The sequence below is a fragment of the Sorex fumeus genome, unplaced genomic scaffold (assembly GCF_029834395.1).
Source record: "Sorex fumeus unplaced genomic scaffold, SorFum_2.1 ptg000149l, whole genome shotgun sequence".
NCBI lineage: Eukaryota > Metazoa > Chordata > Mammalia > Eulipotyphla > Soricidae > Sorex > Sorex fumeus.
In genome coordinates, this window is record NW_026606206.1 from 6,956,151 (window position 1) to 6,971,426 (window position 15,276).

A 15,276-nucleotide genomic window follows, 5' to 3' on the forward strand; every position below is an offset into this window, starting at 1 on the left:
CTAAAAAATCATGAAGATGTGCCAGAGAGATAGTACAGGATAAGCTTTGCACATGGATGACCCAATTGGATCCCTAGCACCGTATAGGGTTTCTGGTGCCCCATTTGGAGGGATCCCTGAGCACAGGGCTTGGAATAAGGCCCAGCACCGCTGGGGAAGCCTACAATAATACAAAACCCAACAAAATCCACAAAGATAGGGGGCAGCAGTCATATTACAGCGGGTAGGATGCTGGCCTTGCACATGGCTAACCAGGTTCAATCCTGGCATCCCAAAGGTCCCCCGAACACTGCCGGGAGTGATTCCTCAGTGCAGAGCCAGGAGTAATCCCTGAGCATCAGTGGATTTGACTCAAAAAGAAAAAAAAAAAAAAACCAGAAACAGAAAACCTCCACAAAGATAGTACTAGGAGAGAAAATTATACCCTGTTGCTTTGAACTTTCCCATCAAAGCCATCTACAAATCAAGAAGACAAAGTGAATTTTATCATAGCAATGCGAAGTATCTGCCCACATACTCCATGCCCATGGAACAATTATGTTCACAGTTATGATTATCTAAAAAAGAGTCTTCAAGAAAATTAGTGTCCTCTTAAGATGCACACTTGGCAGGTTAGGGAGTCATCTTCAGTCTTTTTGTATTATTTTAAAAAATTTTATGTATGTTTTGTGACATCCTTGTCTTCAAATATTTTAATTGCCATAAAGATTTAAAAATACACATTAAATTTCTGTTTGACGCTGAAGTCTATAGTCTCAATACCACAAAATACGTATAGAGATATGGAAAAGATCATTAGTATATAATATTTGGCTCACTATTAACAGCTTTATTGGGTGAATGTAACCTGCCCACACGGCAGAGTCTGGCAAACTCCCCGTGGCGTACCCAATATGCCAAATACCAGTCACAATGAAGGGTCTCATTCTCCTAACCCTGAAAGAGGCTTGAATATGGCACTTTTTAAAAAAAATCTCAGGGCTAGGATGAAGGAGACGTTACTGGGGCCTGATTGAGGCAATCGACGAACAACAGGATGGTCGTGATTGTGATTAACAGCTTTATTATGTGAAATGTACATAGAGACTTAGAAATCCTAGCTTTTGAGCCCCAAGTACCTCTGAAATTCTAATGTATTACAACAAATAAAAATCACAGTATATAATTGAAATTTTGGTTAAATATGTCAGGTATCTGGCTGGAGGATAGTATAGTGGGGAGGGCATTGTTGCCTTGCACGCGGCCGACCAGGGTTTGAGATCCGATCCGGCATCCCATATGGTCCCCCCAAGCACCGCCAGGAGTAATTCCTGAGTGAAGAGCCAGGAGTAACCCCTGAACATCCCCGGGTGTGACCCCCCCCCCAAAAAAAGGTCAGATGTCCAAATATTTTGGATGAAAGAAATGTCAAAGATTTGGATCCTGTACAAAACAAAGACATCCTATCAGACACTCACAGTATCTTTCTGCAGATATAACAAGGCTTTTAATTTATCAGTTACCGCCAGCTTCAATGTATTAAATAAATCAGTTTCACCGTAGAAATCAAATCAGTTTCAACGTATTAAATACTCACAAGTGGCAGTGATAAGGGATGGACAGCACAGCTGAAGAGAGAAAAAAGAAAGCCAGGCTACATCCTAGATACCTGTCTTCTTTTTCTGTGGCTGTGGTAGAAGCTCACGGCACTAAGGTGCGATCCAGTTCACAGATGCTGTTCTTCTGAGTCAGCACCACCTCATTCACGAGGCATTTTTTTACAAACCAGTGCTTAGATCTGAAGAGTAACACCTTTCCTCCGAAGTACAACCAAACATCTCAGTCTGCAAACAGGAAGGGAAGTGAGAAATCCTTTTTTCTTTTTTATGGCCACACCCAGTTCCTTCCCACTGGCTCTGTGCTCAGGGCTCACTCCTGGCGGTGCTTGGGGGTGGGGGGTGCCACACGCAGGATGGAATCCCAGTTAGCTGTGCACAAGGCCAGGGTCTTCCCCTACTGTGCCCCCAGACTCCAGACTCCAGACGGGAATTTCCATGCTAACTGCCCAAGTTGCTTGGCTCCGGCAGGAAGTGAAGCAACTTTCCTCATCCGCGGCCCATCAGCGGGCCAGAGCAGGCCTTTCACCTTTTACCTGGTCCGTGCGCCCAGGCCCCTGGGATTCTCCGTGGGAGACAAGGGCAGGGCGGGTCGCAGTCTTACAACACAACATGGCTCTCCCGATTGTTTGTAAATCACTGTCCACTTCTCGGTTCTCCAGTCTCTCGACCAACCCCGCGTCCCCACCGAGGAAAATGACGTTTTTCCTGAGCAATCCTTTGTGCGGAGCACTTCTAAGGCAGATTCAGTGCGCTGGAGGTTAGGACCTACCGGCAGCCTTTGAAAAGCAGATGCTTAGAGGGGTCGGAGGGATAGGACCAGCCGATAGGGCTTTTTTTTTTTTGCCTTGTAGGCTGTCGACCCGGGTTCAATTTCAGATCCCCCGAGCACCGCCAGGGGTGAATCCTGAGCACAGAGCCAGGAACAACCCTCCCCCTTCCCCTCCGCCCTCCCCCCCAAAAAGTAGATAACAGAGTTATTATAGACTCTTTATTGGAGCCGTTGGTAATAAGCCAAAAGGACAATCTGGAGTATCCGACTTCCCAACATCATCATTTCCGATGATCATCTCCGTCTCGAATCCTCGGTTCTGCAGGGAATTGGTGCAAATAAAGCCGAGAAATGGGATGGGGGGGCGGGATAGAAAGTTGAGGGGCGTCCTCGGGCAGCACGCTCCGCAAACCTCTCCCAAGCAGATGCTCGCGCCACCGGAGGGAATCCCCCTCGGACCCAGGCCCTCTCCACCCATCCCCACCCCACCCCAAACCCTTCCCACCTCGCCGCGTCTCCCCGAGCCCGACCTGCCAGCCCGGAGCGCGCGGCGGAGCGAACCATCCCGGGGACCGCGCGGGGGTGGGCGTGCGGGCGGCGGGCGGCTGCACGGCGGGGCCTCGGGGTCCCGGGGATGCCGCCGATCCCTCCCTCCCCGAGTCCCCGAGGAGTCCTGCGTGGCGCAGCTGGACGCGAGGGGGGCACCTCGTCGCATCCCCGCATCCCCGCGGCGACGGGAGCGCCGCGCACCCCCGCGGCCGCGCGGGGGTGGTAGCGGCCCGAGCGCGAGTTTCCCGGGCCGCGCCGCTCGGCTCCCAGGCGCTGCGCGGCGCTGCCGGGGCGGGGGGCGGGTCGACGCCGCGGCGGGAGGAGGAGGGACAAAGGGGTGGGTCTCCGGGACCTGCCACCCCGACGCCCGCGGCCGCAGGTCCGAGACGGGGACCGATCGCGCGCGCCGGTGGCACGAGCGCGGGAACCGCGGCCGAGATGCCGGTGCGTGGAGACCGCGGCTTCGCCCCGCGGCGGGAGCTGTCAGGCTGGCTCCGCGTAAGTGCGCTGGGGAGCGGGGTCCGGGGGGCTGCGTGGAGGGCTGCGGGTCCCCGGAGCTGGGCTAGAGTTGGGGGGCAGGGGGCAGGTTTCACCCGATTGGTAGGAGGTGGGCTTTGTGGCCTCCTCCCGAGCGCGCGCGTCCTTTCCGCCGCGCTCCGGCAATCACACCTGGAGTTGCAACTAAGTTGCTAGTCGGGGCAACTGTTTCAAGAAACTTCCTCGGGCGCTTGGCCGGCTCCCGGGGGAGACGCGCTCCGGAGCCTGGTTTGCCGCCCGCTCGCGCCTTTGTGTGTTTTTTTCTTCCCTTTCCCACCAGCCGCGCGCGCTCTCTCTCGGCTCCTTGCAAAGTTTACAGGCATGTGCTCCCGAGACCGGCTGACAGTTCTGGGGGGTGGGGGTGGGGGCGGGGGTGGGGGGTGGGGAGCAGACAGAATCCTCCTTGCTCCCTTGAATCAGTTGCTTCTGCAGTGTCGGTAAAAGAAGTGACTTTCACTGGGCATCAGAGAGCGCAAAGTTTATTTATTTAGTTTTGAAGACGCTCCCAGGAAAAAGGGAGTGATGAATGAATGTTTTCTGCTCGGGTTGGTATCTTTTTACCTGTTGCCAGATTCTCTTCTTTGAGGTCTCCCGTGTGTTGACTTTCCACTTTCACACAGTAGTTGAAGTTATAAATAATCTGGGGTTTGACTTCGGGGTTTTTAACATTCTTCAAGTGTGGACGACGACGTCGGGGAGGAATACTCCAGGGCTTAGTAATGGAATACCTCCTCCCACACCTCTATTTTCGCTTCACTTCTTAGGAGAGCAGCTTCCCTGGCAGCTGTCTGGCCTGAGTAATGGCTGTGGTTTCCCCGAGTTCTCAGGACAGAGTCACCCCGTCATAGAAACTGCGCTCTGAGTCACGTACCCCGCCACGGGAGCCCTCGCCCAGGAGAGAACCTCTCCTCAGCTCTTAAGTGGTCTTTGCTGGGCGATTGGACTTCACTTTGGGAGAACAAGGGGGTTTTTTTGTTTGTTTATGAGGAATACTTTGGAGTATGACAGTGGGTGGTGAGAGCTACCTCACAGATTACGGAAAGAGATTTTTTAATTTTGTGGGATGGGGATGCCATTCTTGGTGGTGTGCAGGAATTAATTTCTTGGTGGTACTCTGGGGACTCTGGGGTGTTGGGGACCCACTAGGGGCCAGCCCCATGCAAGGGAAGGACCTCAACCCCTCAACTGTCTCTCTGCCTTGGAAAAAGAGCTTTTAAGCCAAGAGTTAAGTTTGAGAAATTGTATTTGCTGTGAAGGACCGTTGTAATATCCTGTAAAGAGAACGAAGCTGGAGCATTCATTACATTTTCATGAACTGCTGCATTTTATTGTGGACCATACAACTGGGTTAGAATGAACACTACCACCTAGTTTCTTAAACTGTGTAACTGAATGTGGAGGTTGTGAAAAACTTGTCAACGTGAAAGTTTCTGGACGAAGCAGTGGGTAAAATTTAATTCAGAATCAACCTTGTGGTGAATCTGAGGTGTTTTTGGCAGTGCTCGTCCATTCGTCTTGCATTTCTTGGGAGAAAAAGTGGGAAAAGTTACTGTCACTGTCCTCCCGTTCATCCATTTGCTCGAGCAGGCACCAGTAATACCTCCATTGTGGGACTTGTTGTTATGGTTTTTTGCGTATCAAATACATCACGGTAGCTTGCCAGGCTTTGCTGCGCAGGCGAAATACTCTTGGTAGCTTGCCGGGCTCTCGGAGAGGGGCAGAGGAATCGAACCTGGGTCGGCTGTGTGCAAGGCGAACACCCTACCCGCTGTGCTATCGCTCCAGCCCACAAAGTTAAAAAGAAAAAAAACCCACTTCTATCACGTAGACTTCTTTTTTTTTCTTTTTCTGCGGGGGGGGGGCCATACCTGGCAATGCACAGGGGTTACTCCTGCCTCTACACTCAGGAATCACTCCTTGTGGTGCTCGGGGGACCATATGGGATGCTGGGAATCGAACCCGGGTCAGCCACTTGCAAGGCAGTTGCCCTACCTCCTGTGCTATCACTCCAGCCCTTATCACATAGACTTCTTGAGGAATTTTGCACATAATTAAGAATCTGTTAGTCTCCGGTTAGCAATGTGAACAAGATACAGCTTTCCCTCTCCTGGAAGCAGAGAACAGAGGAAGTTTTACTTTGAGGAAAGAGTTTTGTGGATTATTTTAAGGGACACACCCATTTGTGCTGGCTGGGGGGGGGGGGGGGAGGGGGGGGCTACTCCTGGTGATGGAGGCAGAAGCTTCAAGCTCAGGTATTCTGAATGCAAAGCGTTTGCTCCAACCCTTTGCGTCATCTCCTTTGCTTGGAAAAGTAGCTGTCAAGCAGTTTCTTGAGATCTTTGCTTTGTCTTGGGGCCACACCCGGCTGTGTTCAGGTCTTACTCCAAGAGTTTACTCCTGGTGGACTTGGGGGACCATGGGCAATGCTGGCACTCGAATTAAGGCTTGCCCCACGAAAGGCCAGCGCCCTGCCTCTCTCCACTGTCTCTAAAGCCTTTTTCTTGAGATTTTTCAGAGCTGCTGTCTGAGATGATTGATGAAGGAAGATTACCTCCCCCACGTCCTGAAAGGCAGCTGTTGCTGTTTCATGTTAGGAAACTGGCAAAAGGACTTTATCTACTCTGGGTGCTGTGAACTGGGTACTTTGAGCCTGTTTTGGATTTGCAAACTCACTGGAGGTTCTGGGGTTAGAGGCAGAAGTATATAAGACACAAGTGTTCAGGGTGGGATTGCCTGAGAGGTAACTCCCTTCCGGGGATTCTTCTCTGTGCGGGATGGGTTGGCATTGCACAGAGAGCTCACCATGTAAGGCAGCGTAGAAAATGAAGCGAGTGGCATGCCCAGCAGCTCGGTTGAGTGAAGACTGAGTGAGATGATGGCGGATGTCTGGCATGCAGTGAGCTATTAAGTGGAAGCTGGTACTGCAGGTCCTTTGAATAACATCCTGTCCAATGGGGAAGAGAAACATTTGAGAACCTGGCTTGGGTAGATGTCATTTCACTGGAAGTTGCGGTTTCCAAAACGCTGTGGCCTGTGTTTTTTTGTTTGTTTTTTTTTTTTGGGGGTCCTTACCCCATGATGTTCAGGGTTTACTCCTGGCTCTGTGCTCAGGGATCATTCCTGGTGGGATTCTTGGGGTCATATGTGGTGCTGGGGGGTTGAACTCAGGTCAACAGTGTGCAAGGCAAGTGCCCCACCCACTGTTTGATTGCTCTAGTCCCCTCTGTGGACCGTGTTGAGGGAAGATTTGCTGGAATGGTGAACTGATATTTTCTAAGTGGGTAAATGCAATGGAGGCTAGAAGTGAGGTTGCAAGTACTTTCCAAAGGTGTCGAGGCAGGAACTGGGAGAAGGAGAAAGAGTTATTCATGCTCTTGGATGGCCGTGGATGCCACTTAGACAATTGGGGATGGTGTGCTTTTATTGAGGTACTTTTATTGATGATTCATAATAAGGTAGGGCTTCCTAAGTCCCTCCCCTTCTTCAGTGGGAAATTGTTGAGGTCAGGGGATGCCCAGCGTGTTAGGTGATTGGTTGGATTGGAGGCAGCAGCTGAGGACACCTCTCTTTAGGGCACTTGCTGCAGCCAGTAGCCTGCTTGGAGAACTTGGAGTAAGTGAGAACCAGTATCGAAGCTCCTTGTCTTACTTACCAGGACCCAGAACTTTGAGGGACAAAAAAGTCAGAGGAATTCCTAAGGTGAGAGTGACCTGATTTTCCCTTCAAAGAAGAGAATTAGCAATTCTAAGATCAGTTTCCCAGCAAATAGTCTGTCCCCCACCACCCTAACCCGGGGAAACTTTACCTTATTCAAGACTGTTAGACTTAAGACTGCATTTTTTGCATCACTCCCCGGGGGATCCTATTTGCAAGAACTTCTCTGTCCATTTGTTTAGAGATATCCAGTTCTTTTGAGATATCCAGTTCTTTGTCTGTTGGATCACAAAAGGTCCGCCCAGCCAAACATTTATCTGCTGGGAGATAAGTGTCTGGGAATGCGAGGGAGAGGATGGAAACCCCCGACAGTCACTTCAGGGTTTAGCCAGGCTTGCTGTCCCTAAGAAAGATTTCTTTATAAATGACAGGTACATCCTCCAAGCGAGGCAGGACTAGGCAGGGCCGCTTTGGTCATTGTGGTGTGCGAGTGAGTCGCTGGTAGTTTATAAAGAGTCACGTGGGCCTGGAGGAGTGCGGGGAGCGTGGGAGTGGCGGGGGTGGGGTGAATGGCATGGAAGGGTTGGTAATCACTGCTGAAACTTTCAGTCTCTTTCAACATCCTTCCTCCCAGGATATCTGCCATTGGAGAATTCAGTGCCTAATCCCTAAAACAAATCCCATTAAGGAGATGTGGCTACAGATTAATTTATTCCCTTTGTGAGCAGACTCCCTCATTGATTAGACTCTGAACCATCCTCGGGGACCCAACCTCTGACTGGATCCAGCCAGACTTAGTGTTGAGAGACATTAACAGCACCAAGGTGATTTGGGATGGGAAAAGGTATGAAGGTGTAATTGCAGGCATGATGTGTTGTGACTCTGTGTGTGTGTGTGTGTGTGTGTGTGTGTGTGTGTGTGTGTGTGTGTGTGCGCGCGCGTGCATGTGCAGAATGATTATCTTGGGTTTTTTACAGAGTTAGTATCTTGATCTTAAGCACGTGAGTCAGGGTCAGAAACCTCCACAGAGGTAAGGTCTAGCATCAATTTAGTGAGTTGAAAGACTTCAGTGTTTAGGGGTGGGATAGTCGAGTGTTTACCTTGCATGCAGCCCACCTGGGTTTCAACCCGGGCATCTCACCCTTAGCCCCTCCAGGAGTGATTCCTGAGTGCAGAGCGAGGAATCACTCTGAGTTGGGTGTGACACCCTTCCCCCCACCAAAAAAAAAAAATAGTGTTAAAAAGTGTTTACATGAACATTCTTAGAATTTCAAAAAGAAAACTTTCCTAAATTTATTTGGAGCCTATTCTGCTCTTTTAGGAATTTCTGTGGTGATCGATCACCTTGAATTTGGAGATTTAGGAGAGTCTGGGGTGTCTTTGCCATAACAATTTTTTTCCCTTCTGCTAACCTTCAAATGAACTGTCTTGCAAAACAACAAAAACAACAACAACAACATATATTTAGGCATTCAAGTCTAGAACCTCTAGTACTGGCAAAAGCTAGCTCTAGGTTTGAATGTACCTCAGAAAGTTGTAGGGGCCAGTCAGCTTGCTGTCTGCATATTGTATGAGAGACTGGGTTCCCAGCTGGATAGTGCCTGGGTAGGAAATGATGCTTAGACCTTAGCACTTGCCTGCTGCAGCCCTGGTGAGCCAGCAGGGACCCTCTGTGGCTTCACAGTTTCATTCTGGTCCTAGGAGGACCGGTGTGGTCATCATCTAATGAATGGCATTGCACTCAGCATTTCATCAGCCTTGGTGATCTCTGAGCTCAGGAGACTGGAGACCAGTGGTTTTCAGCCACCCATTTCCTGGACCAGTCTCAACCATAGGCATACGAAGGTTGGATACTGGGCCAGAGAGATCGAATGGGGATGTGGTGCTGGCCTTGCCCCTTGGGTTTAATCTCGATATCCCATAAGGTCCCTGAGAACCACCAAGAGTAAGCCACTGAGCATGGCCAGGTGTGGCCCCCAAACAAAACATTAAATTAAAAATTGGTTGGAAACAGCTGGTCTGCCACAGTGGTTATTAACTGCGGGCTTGAGGACCATCTTCATAGGACCTTTGTGCAGCCCACTGGTTGAAAATGATCGCTGTTGAAAATGGTGGCCATTAAGAGTACCAGATGTATCCATGAGGCATGTTGTCTGCCATTTTGCTGATCTCCACCAAACAGCATTTTCCAAAGTGTGTTTGCAGGCTTAGGAGGGACATAGTTCTGTATTTCAGTGACTGAATATGAATACTATGTGTCTGGAATTGAAAAACAACAAAGCCAGTTGTCAACTCATGTACTTCTTGGACAGATTGCTCAGAATGAATAAAAGAGAAGATTGAAGAGAAAAGGAATTCGGTGTATTAAATTTATTTTTGGTTTGGGGGCCACATCCTGTAGGAGTCAGGGCTCTCTCCTGGCTCTGCACTCAGAGATCACTCCTGGTGAGGCTCAATCGCAATCACAACCATCCTGTTATTCGTCGATTGCCTCGAGCAGGCCCCAGTAACGTCTCCTTCGTCCTAGCCCTGAGATTTTTTTTTAAAAAGCGCCATATTCAAGGCTCTTTCAGAGTTAGGAGAATGACACCCTTCATTGTTACTGGTATTTGGCATGTTGGGTATGCCACGGGGAGTTTGCCAGACTCTGCCATGTGGGCAGGTTACATTCGGTAGCCTGCCAGTTTGTCCAAAGTAGGAATGAGATGGTAAGATGTCGCGCAGCCGCGAATGCGGCCGCACGCTTCGGGAGCTGGGTTTTATAGTCTCTGAGTCTTGGCCATTGATGGGATTACACGGGCGCCAGGGGGCCTGTTGGTGGGTGTGACCCCCCCACCACACCTACTGGAATTTGGAGGATCTGGGTGGAGGATGCTCACCTTTTTGGTGAGGCTCAGGGGGAGTATATATTGTTCCAGAGATCCAACCTGGGTCAGCCACATGCCAAGCAAGTACTCTACCCGCTCTCTGTCTCTCCGTCCTGACGTAATGATCGTAACTATGATTGGAGGTAGTATAGTTAGGAAGCTCTCTGTGGCTTGCCAGTTTCTCGTTCTTTTCTTCCTCTGAGCCATTCTGTAGTTTTGAAGGCCTGGTTGGTGCGTCATCCCAGATAAGAGAGAGTGAAAGGAAAGAACTTTTGGCATATCACTGGGGGATATCATTGCTGGTGCGTCTCACCTTGTGACACATAAGAGCGGAGGGAGAGTCTGAGCCCAAAGGCAGGTCAATGCGTTTTTACTTTGCGGGGAGGGGAGAGGGATGGTGGTGTGCGTCTAGGCCATACCTGGTAGTGTTTGGGGGAACCATATGCCATGTCAGAAACTCATTTTTGGAGTGAGCAGTTTGCAAGGCAAGTGCCTTAACCCCCGTACTATCTTTCCAGTCCTTGAATTTCACTTCTTGTAAAATGGCCAGGAGCCGGAGAGATAGTATGGGGGGGGGGGGTTAAGTCATTTGTCTTGCGTTCAGACTACCTCAGTTTGTTCCCTGGTACCTCAGTAACCCCCAGAGCACTGCTAAGTATGAACTGAGCTCCCACCACACCCAAACGACAAAAAGTTCTATAATGGTTGTGGCCAACCTGAGATTATTTTTCCAAATGTAGCATTTGTTGGTCTAAGACTGATATTAATTAGGACTCTCTTAGGAAATGAAAGTCTTTTGGTGGGGTGGGGGAGGAAGCCACACCCAGCTGTGCTCAAGGATTACAGAGAGAGAGAGAGAGAGAGAGAGTATGCTTATGGGACCACATGTGGCACCTTGATTGAACTGGGGTTGGATGCATGCAAGGCAAGCACCTTAACCTCTGTGATATCTCTCTGGCCCTGGAATTGGAAGTCTTTTGTGTTTAGGCTTTTGTTTGTCTGTTTGCTATTTTTTGGGGTCACACCCAGCAGTGCTCAGGGCATACTCCTAGCTCTGAACTTAGGGATCACTCCTGGCCAGGCTCTGGAGACGAGGTGGGATGTTAGGGATTGAACCCGGGTCTGTTGTGTGCAAGGCAAGAGCTCTGGCCTTGAAATTGAAAGTCTTGAGGTGGAACAAATTGTACACCTGTCTTGGTCTAGAAAGATGCCTTCTTGAAGTTCAAGGTAGGTAAATAAAAATCTAAATGGAGAACACTTTGTTTCAGTCACCAAAATTGCCATGTGTTATGAGCTCCCAGTGTTCATGAGGAATCCTAAGCCTGTCGTTAGTAACTTGTACTTTAGTCTTTTTAAGTCAGTACAGATATTTGTTTACTGCTTGTGCCAGAGAGTTAAAGTTAAATCAGGGCTTTCACCTTGAAAGAACAATGTATCTTTTTCTTAAATCACTTAACCCACTGCCCGTGTACTATACAGACTGTAGTAAGACATATTTTAGTGTTTTTATAGGAATGTTAATTTTAACTTTCAGACCAGGATTTGGTCTGGTTAGAATATTTGTGGATTATAGTTTCTACTGGTGTTTCTCTTCCCCAGTTGCTGTGTGTGTGTGTGTGTGTGTGTGTGTGTGTGTGTGTGTGTGTTGGGGAAATACTGGAATGACAGTGCTGTAGTTTGAGATCATCCTCTTGAGAAAGCAAGCTATGTTTGTTTTAGGAAGTTGGACTGACCCCAGCATTTCAAATTGCACCATTAGTCACAGCAAAGATCTTCGGTCCCATCTTGAAATTTTACCTGTATGGATGCGTAAGTGTGGGCTTCAAAATTAACTCACATGGTGATTATTGTTTCTTTTGCAAACTTTGATCAGCTTTGTAAGATAAATGCATCAAGTTGGGCGGGGGGGGGGATGGCATCTTTCAAATCCTTAAATTATAGTGTGCCTCATCTGATTGATACCCTCTCGAAGCTTAAATATAGAGCTTCCCATTTCTCGTTAGTGACATTTTGGCTCGTGCGTAGTCTGAGGTGTTGGGGAGGGGAATCCATTATGAGAGAGGTTTATTGGGATAGTGATTCTTGCTGGGAGAAAACAGTTCTTTGTACTTAATAATAAAATCCAGTTAAAGCTTTACCAGTGTGTGCAAGCAGAGCTGTGATGCGTATGAGATGCTTTGAGTGGAAGGTGAACAGAGGGAACCGTGCTTTCTCAGAGTGCGGAGTAAAGTGAATGAACTGTTTCAGGGCTTGCAGCACCTTTGTTCTGAGGAGGAGGAGGAAATGTGCCTCAGATGTAGCTGTTTGTTTCTATCCTTTGAGGGCCATTTATTAGCAAGTCTTACGGGAAAGTGGCCTAAGTTCCAGGTTACTGGTTTTGATTTTGTTTCTTTCCTCTTGGAGCTATACCCAGGGGTGCTCAAGGATTACTCCCGACTCAGCTTGGCGCTGCCCCTGGCAGTGCTCTGGGGGCTTTATAGGGAGGTAGGGGTTGGCTCTGGGCCTCCCACATGCAAAGCATGTGCTCAGGCTGCCTAGGTGCCTCCTGCTTGTGATTGTGGGGGTTCTGCTTTTATTTTCATGGCTTCTGTCACAAAGAGACCTTGGGGGGGGGGGTCGGTTTACTGTGGCTGGAGTCTACCTTTCGTGGTGGATATTCAAGTTGCCCATTTTCAACACCTGGAAGACTTGCTGGATATAACTGGCCCAGCAGAATGAAATTATTTGCGGGATTGGGGGAATTCACGAGCAAAACAACCCGTAGCTGTTTTTTGAACAGATAACGAATGAATCGTTCAGAAGGAACTTCCTGGTGAGCTCATTTTTAGAAACCTGGTTCCTCCCTTACCCTTCTTCACTCTGGCTGAATCAGCCCTCTTCCCTGTGATTGGGCACCGGGCACATGCCAACATTTATTAGAGCCCTTATCACGTCTACTCCATGCCAGTCACTTCCTGGCAGCCTCTGCCCCTCCCGGCCTGAGTCATGCTCCCAGTCCCAGGAGCTGGCTGGGCATCACACACACACACGTCCACTAGTGTTTCCCTCGCTCAACTTCTAGGTGGGGGCCGGACTTCTTGTGTGAACCCATAAGAACGGAAGACTCATTGAGAATTCAGAATTGTGGATTCCTGGTACTGATATTTGCAGAGTGGGTGATTTTGTTTGGGTAAGGGAAGGGCATTGTGGCTTTCCAGATGGACCGTTTTGCTGCACCACTCCTGAATGAGGCGTTAGCTAAGCCATGCAGTCCTTGTTCTCTGTGTCTTGTAAGGCAATGAATAATACCTAACTCTGAAGTCTTTGATGGTATTTAAGATGTGAGGGTTCCAAATGTCTTGATAGCGCCTTGATAGCATTCTAAGCAATTTCTACTGGCTCTTGGCATCTGGTCATGTGCTAGAAGTTCTATAACAACTTAACTGCTTGCTTTCTCTTTCTTCCCCTTTCCTCTTTCTTTCTTTCTTTCTTTCTTTCTTTCTTTCTTTCTTTCTTTCTTTTTGGGTCACACCCCGCGATGCACAGGGGTTACTCCTGGTTCACACACTCAGGTATTGCTCCTGGCGGTGCTTGGGGGACCATGTGGGATGCTGGGAATCGAACCTGGGTCGGCCGCGTGCAAGGCAAACGCCCTACCTGCTGTGCTATCTCTCCAGCCCCTCTTTTCAAAAAAGATCCAGTTGGTTCTCTCTGCAAGGCAAACGGAGCCCCAAAGTTCCTGATAGTTGTTTAACTCATGAAACGGTAGACAGATGTATTATTCAGTTGCCGTTTAAATAATGCACCGGTGCTGGGTTCCCTGCTCTGCTCTCTAACCCAAGCCAGCAGCCACAACCAGCTTCCAGAGTTGCTTGAGAATTATTCCTCTTCCGTTTTGCCTTTTGCAGCCAAAGCTGCGGAGTGGGACCTTCTTGCAGCCTCATTCCCGTGGGCTTCTCTCCCAAGAGTGCAGTGCTGGGTAGTACAGTCTGGAAGGCAAGGTGGCCCTTTCTGCTTGGTTCTTCACAAAGGGGCTGCTGGGTAACCCCCCCCACAGCAAGTTCCCGGTCTCCCACAGTCCCCCTGAGTTTCAGCGTCCCTGGAGGCACGTCTGAGTTTGTCAGTCTCCCTCCGGGCAGGAGAGCACTTTGCCTGCGTCAGGCTCCTCTGTTTCGTGTCTGGGTGAGTTTTAAGAGGTTGAGTGAGATTTGTGGCATCTCAGACGCCCGTTGAAGTTTTCCAGATATGGAACCGGGAACACTTGATCTTTTCCTTCTGGTGTTATTGCTAAGAGTCCAGAAAAAAAAAAGACAAGTGGTGGGGACACATTGAAACGAAGAGGCTCCGAGTTCATTGTGGAGATCTGTGGTTCCCTTTCCAGCAGAATCCAAGTGTCAGTTTGAATCAAAGGTCTAGGGGATAGGCCGGAGAGATGGTACAGTGGCAGGACACTTGCCTTGCCTGGGTGGACTCAGGTTCGATCCCCAAGCACAAACCTGGGAACAACCTCCGAGCACCACTGGCTGAGATTCCCCGGGGCACCAAGAAGTCTGGGAGAATATTAGTTTGCACAATTTTAGTCCATGCACAAACTTGCACCTTGCAGGTGTCTTTTCTCAAAAGGCTGGAAGAAGCAAGGGAGGGAGACTTAATTTACAAGAGAACGGTGGTAAAACTTGTCCCTTTCCTGTCTTTCTTTATTTTGGGGTAGGGGCCACACCCTGTGGTGCTCAGGGCTGACTCCTGACCCTGAGTTCAGGAATCGCTCCTAGCAGGGCGCAGGAATTCTGTGTTAGGCAAGTACTCTATCCTAATGCTATCTCTTGGTCCTTCCATGAAGCACTTTCTGCCTGAAACAAACAAAAGAAAACATTTGGTAACTTTCTAGCTATTTCAAAGTTTTTTTTTGGTTTTGTTTTGCTTTTTTGGGTCACACCCAGCGATGCTCAGGGGTTACTCCTGGCTCTGCAAACTCAGGAATTACCCCTGGCGGTGCTCAGGGGACCATATGGGATGCTGGGGATTGAACCTGGGTTGGCCGCATGCGGTGCTCAGGGGACCACATGGGATGCTGGGGATTGAACCTGGGTTGGCCGCATGCAAGGCTAACGCCCTACCTGCTGTGCTATCGCTCCAGCCCCTATGTCAATTTTTTTTTTTTTTTTTGCTTTTTTGGGTCACAGCCAGCGATGCTCAGAGCTTACTCCTGGCTCTGCACTCAGGAATTACCCCTGGCAGTGCCCACGGGACCATGTGGGATGCCAGGGTTTGAACCTGGGTCGGCTGCGTGCAAGGCAAACGCCCTACCCGCTGTGCTGTTGCT

At 49.4% G+C, this 15,276-nt stretch overlaps 1 protein-coding gene across 2 annotated transcripts in view; it reads left to right on the forward strand.

Moving 5' to 3' along the window:
• The first annotated feature begins 3,328 nt into the window (after positions 1-3,328).
• TJP2 (tight junction protein 2) overlaps positions 3,329-15,276 on the forward strand; it is a 94,810-nt gene continuing 82,862 nt past the window's right edge. For both annotated transcript variants that reach the window (XM_056106880.1, XM_056106881.1), the window contains exon 1: positions 3,329-3,414. In XM_056106880.1, the coding sequence (XP_055962855.1) occupies positions 3,355-3,414 (60 nt within the window). In that variant the 5' untranslated portion in view covers positions 3,329-3,354. The remainder of the gene's footprint in view (positions 3,415-15,276) is intronic.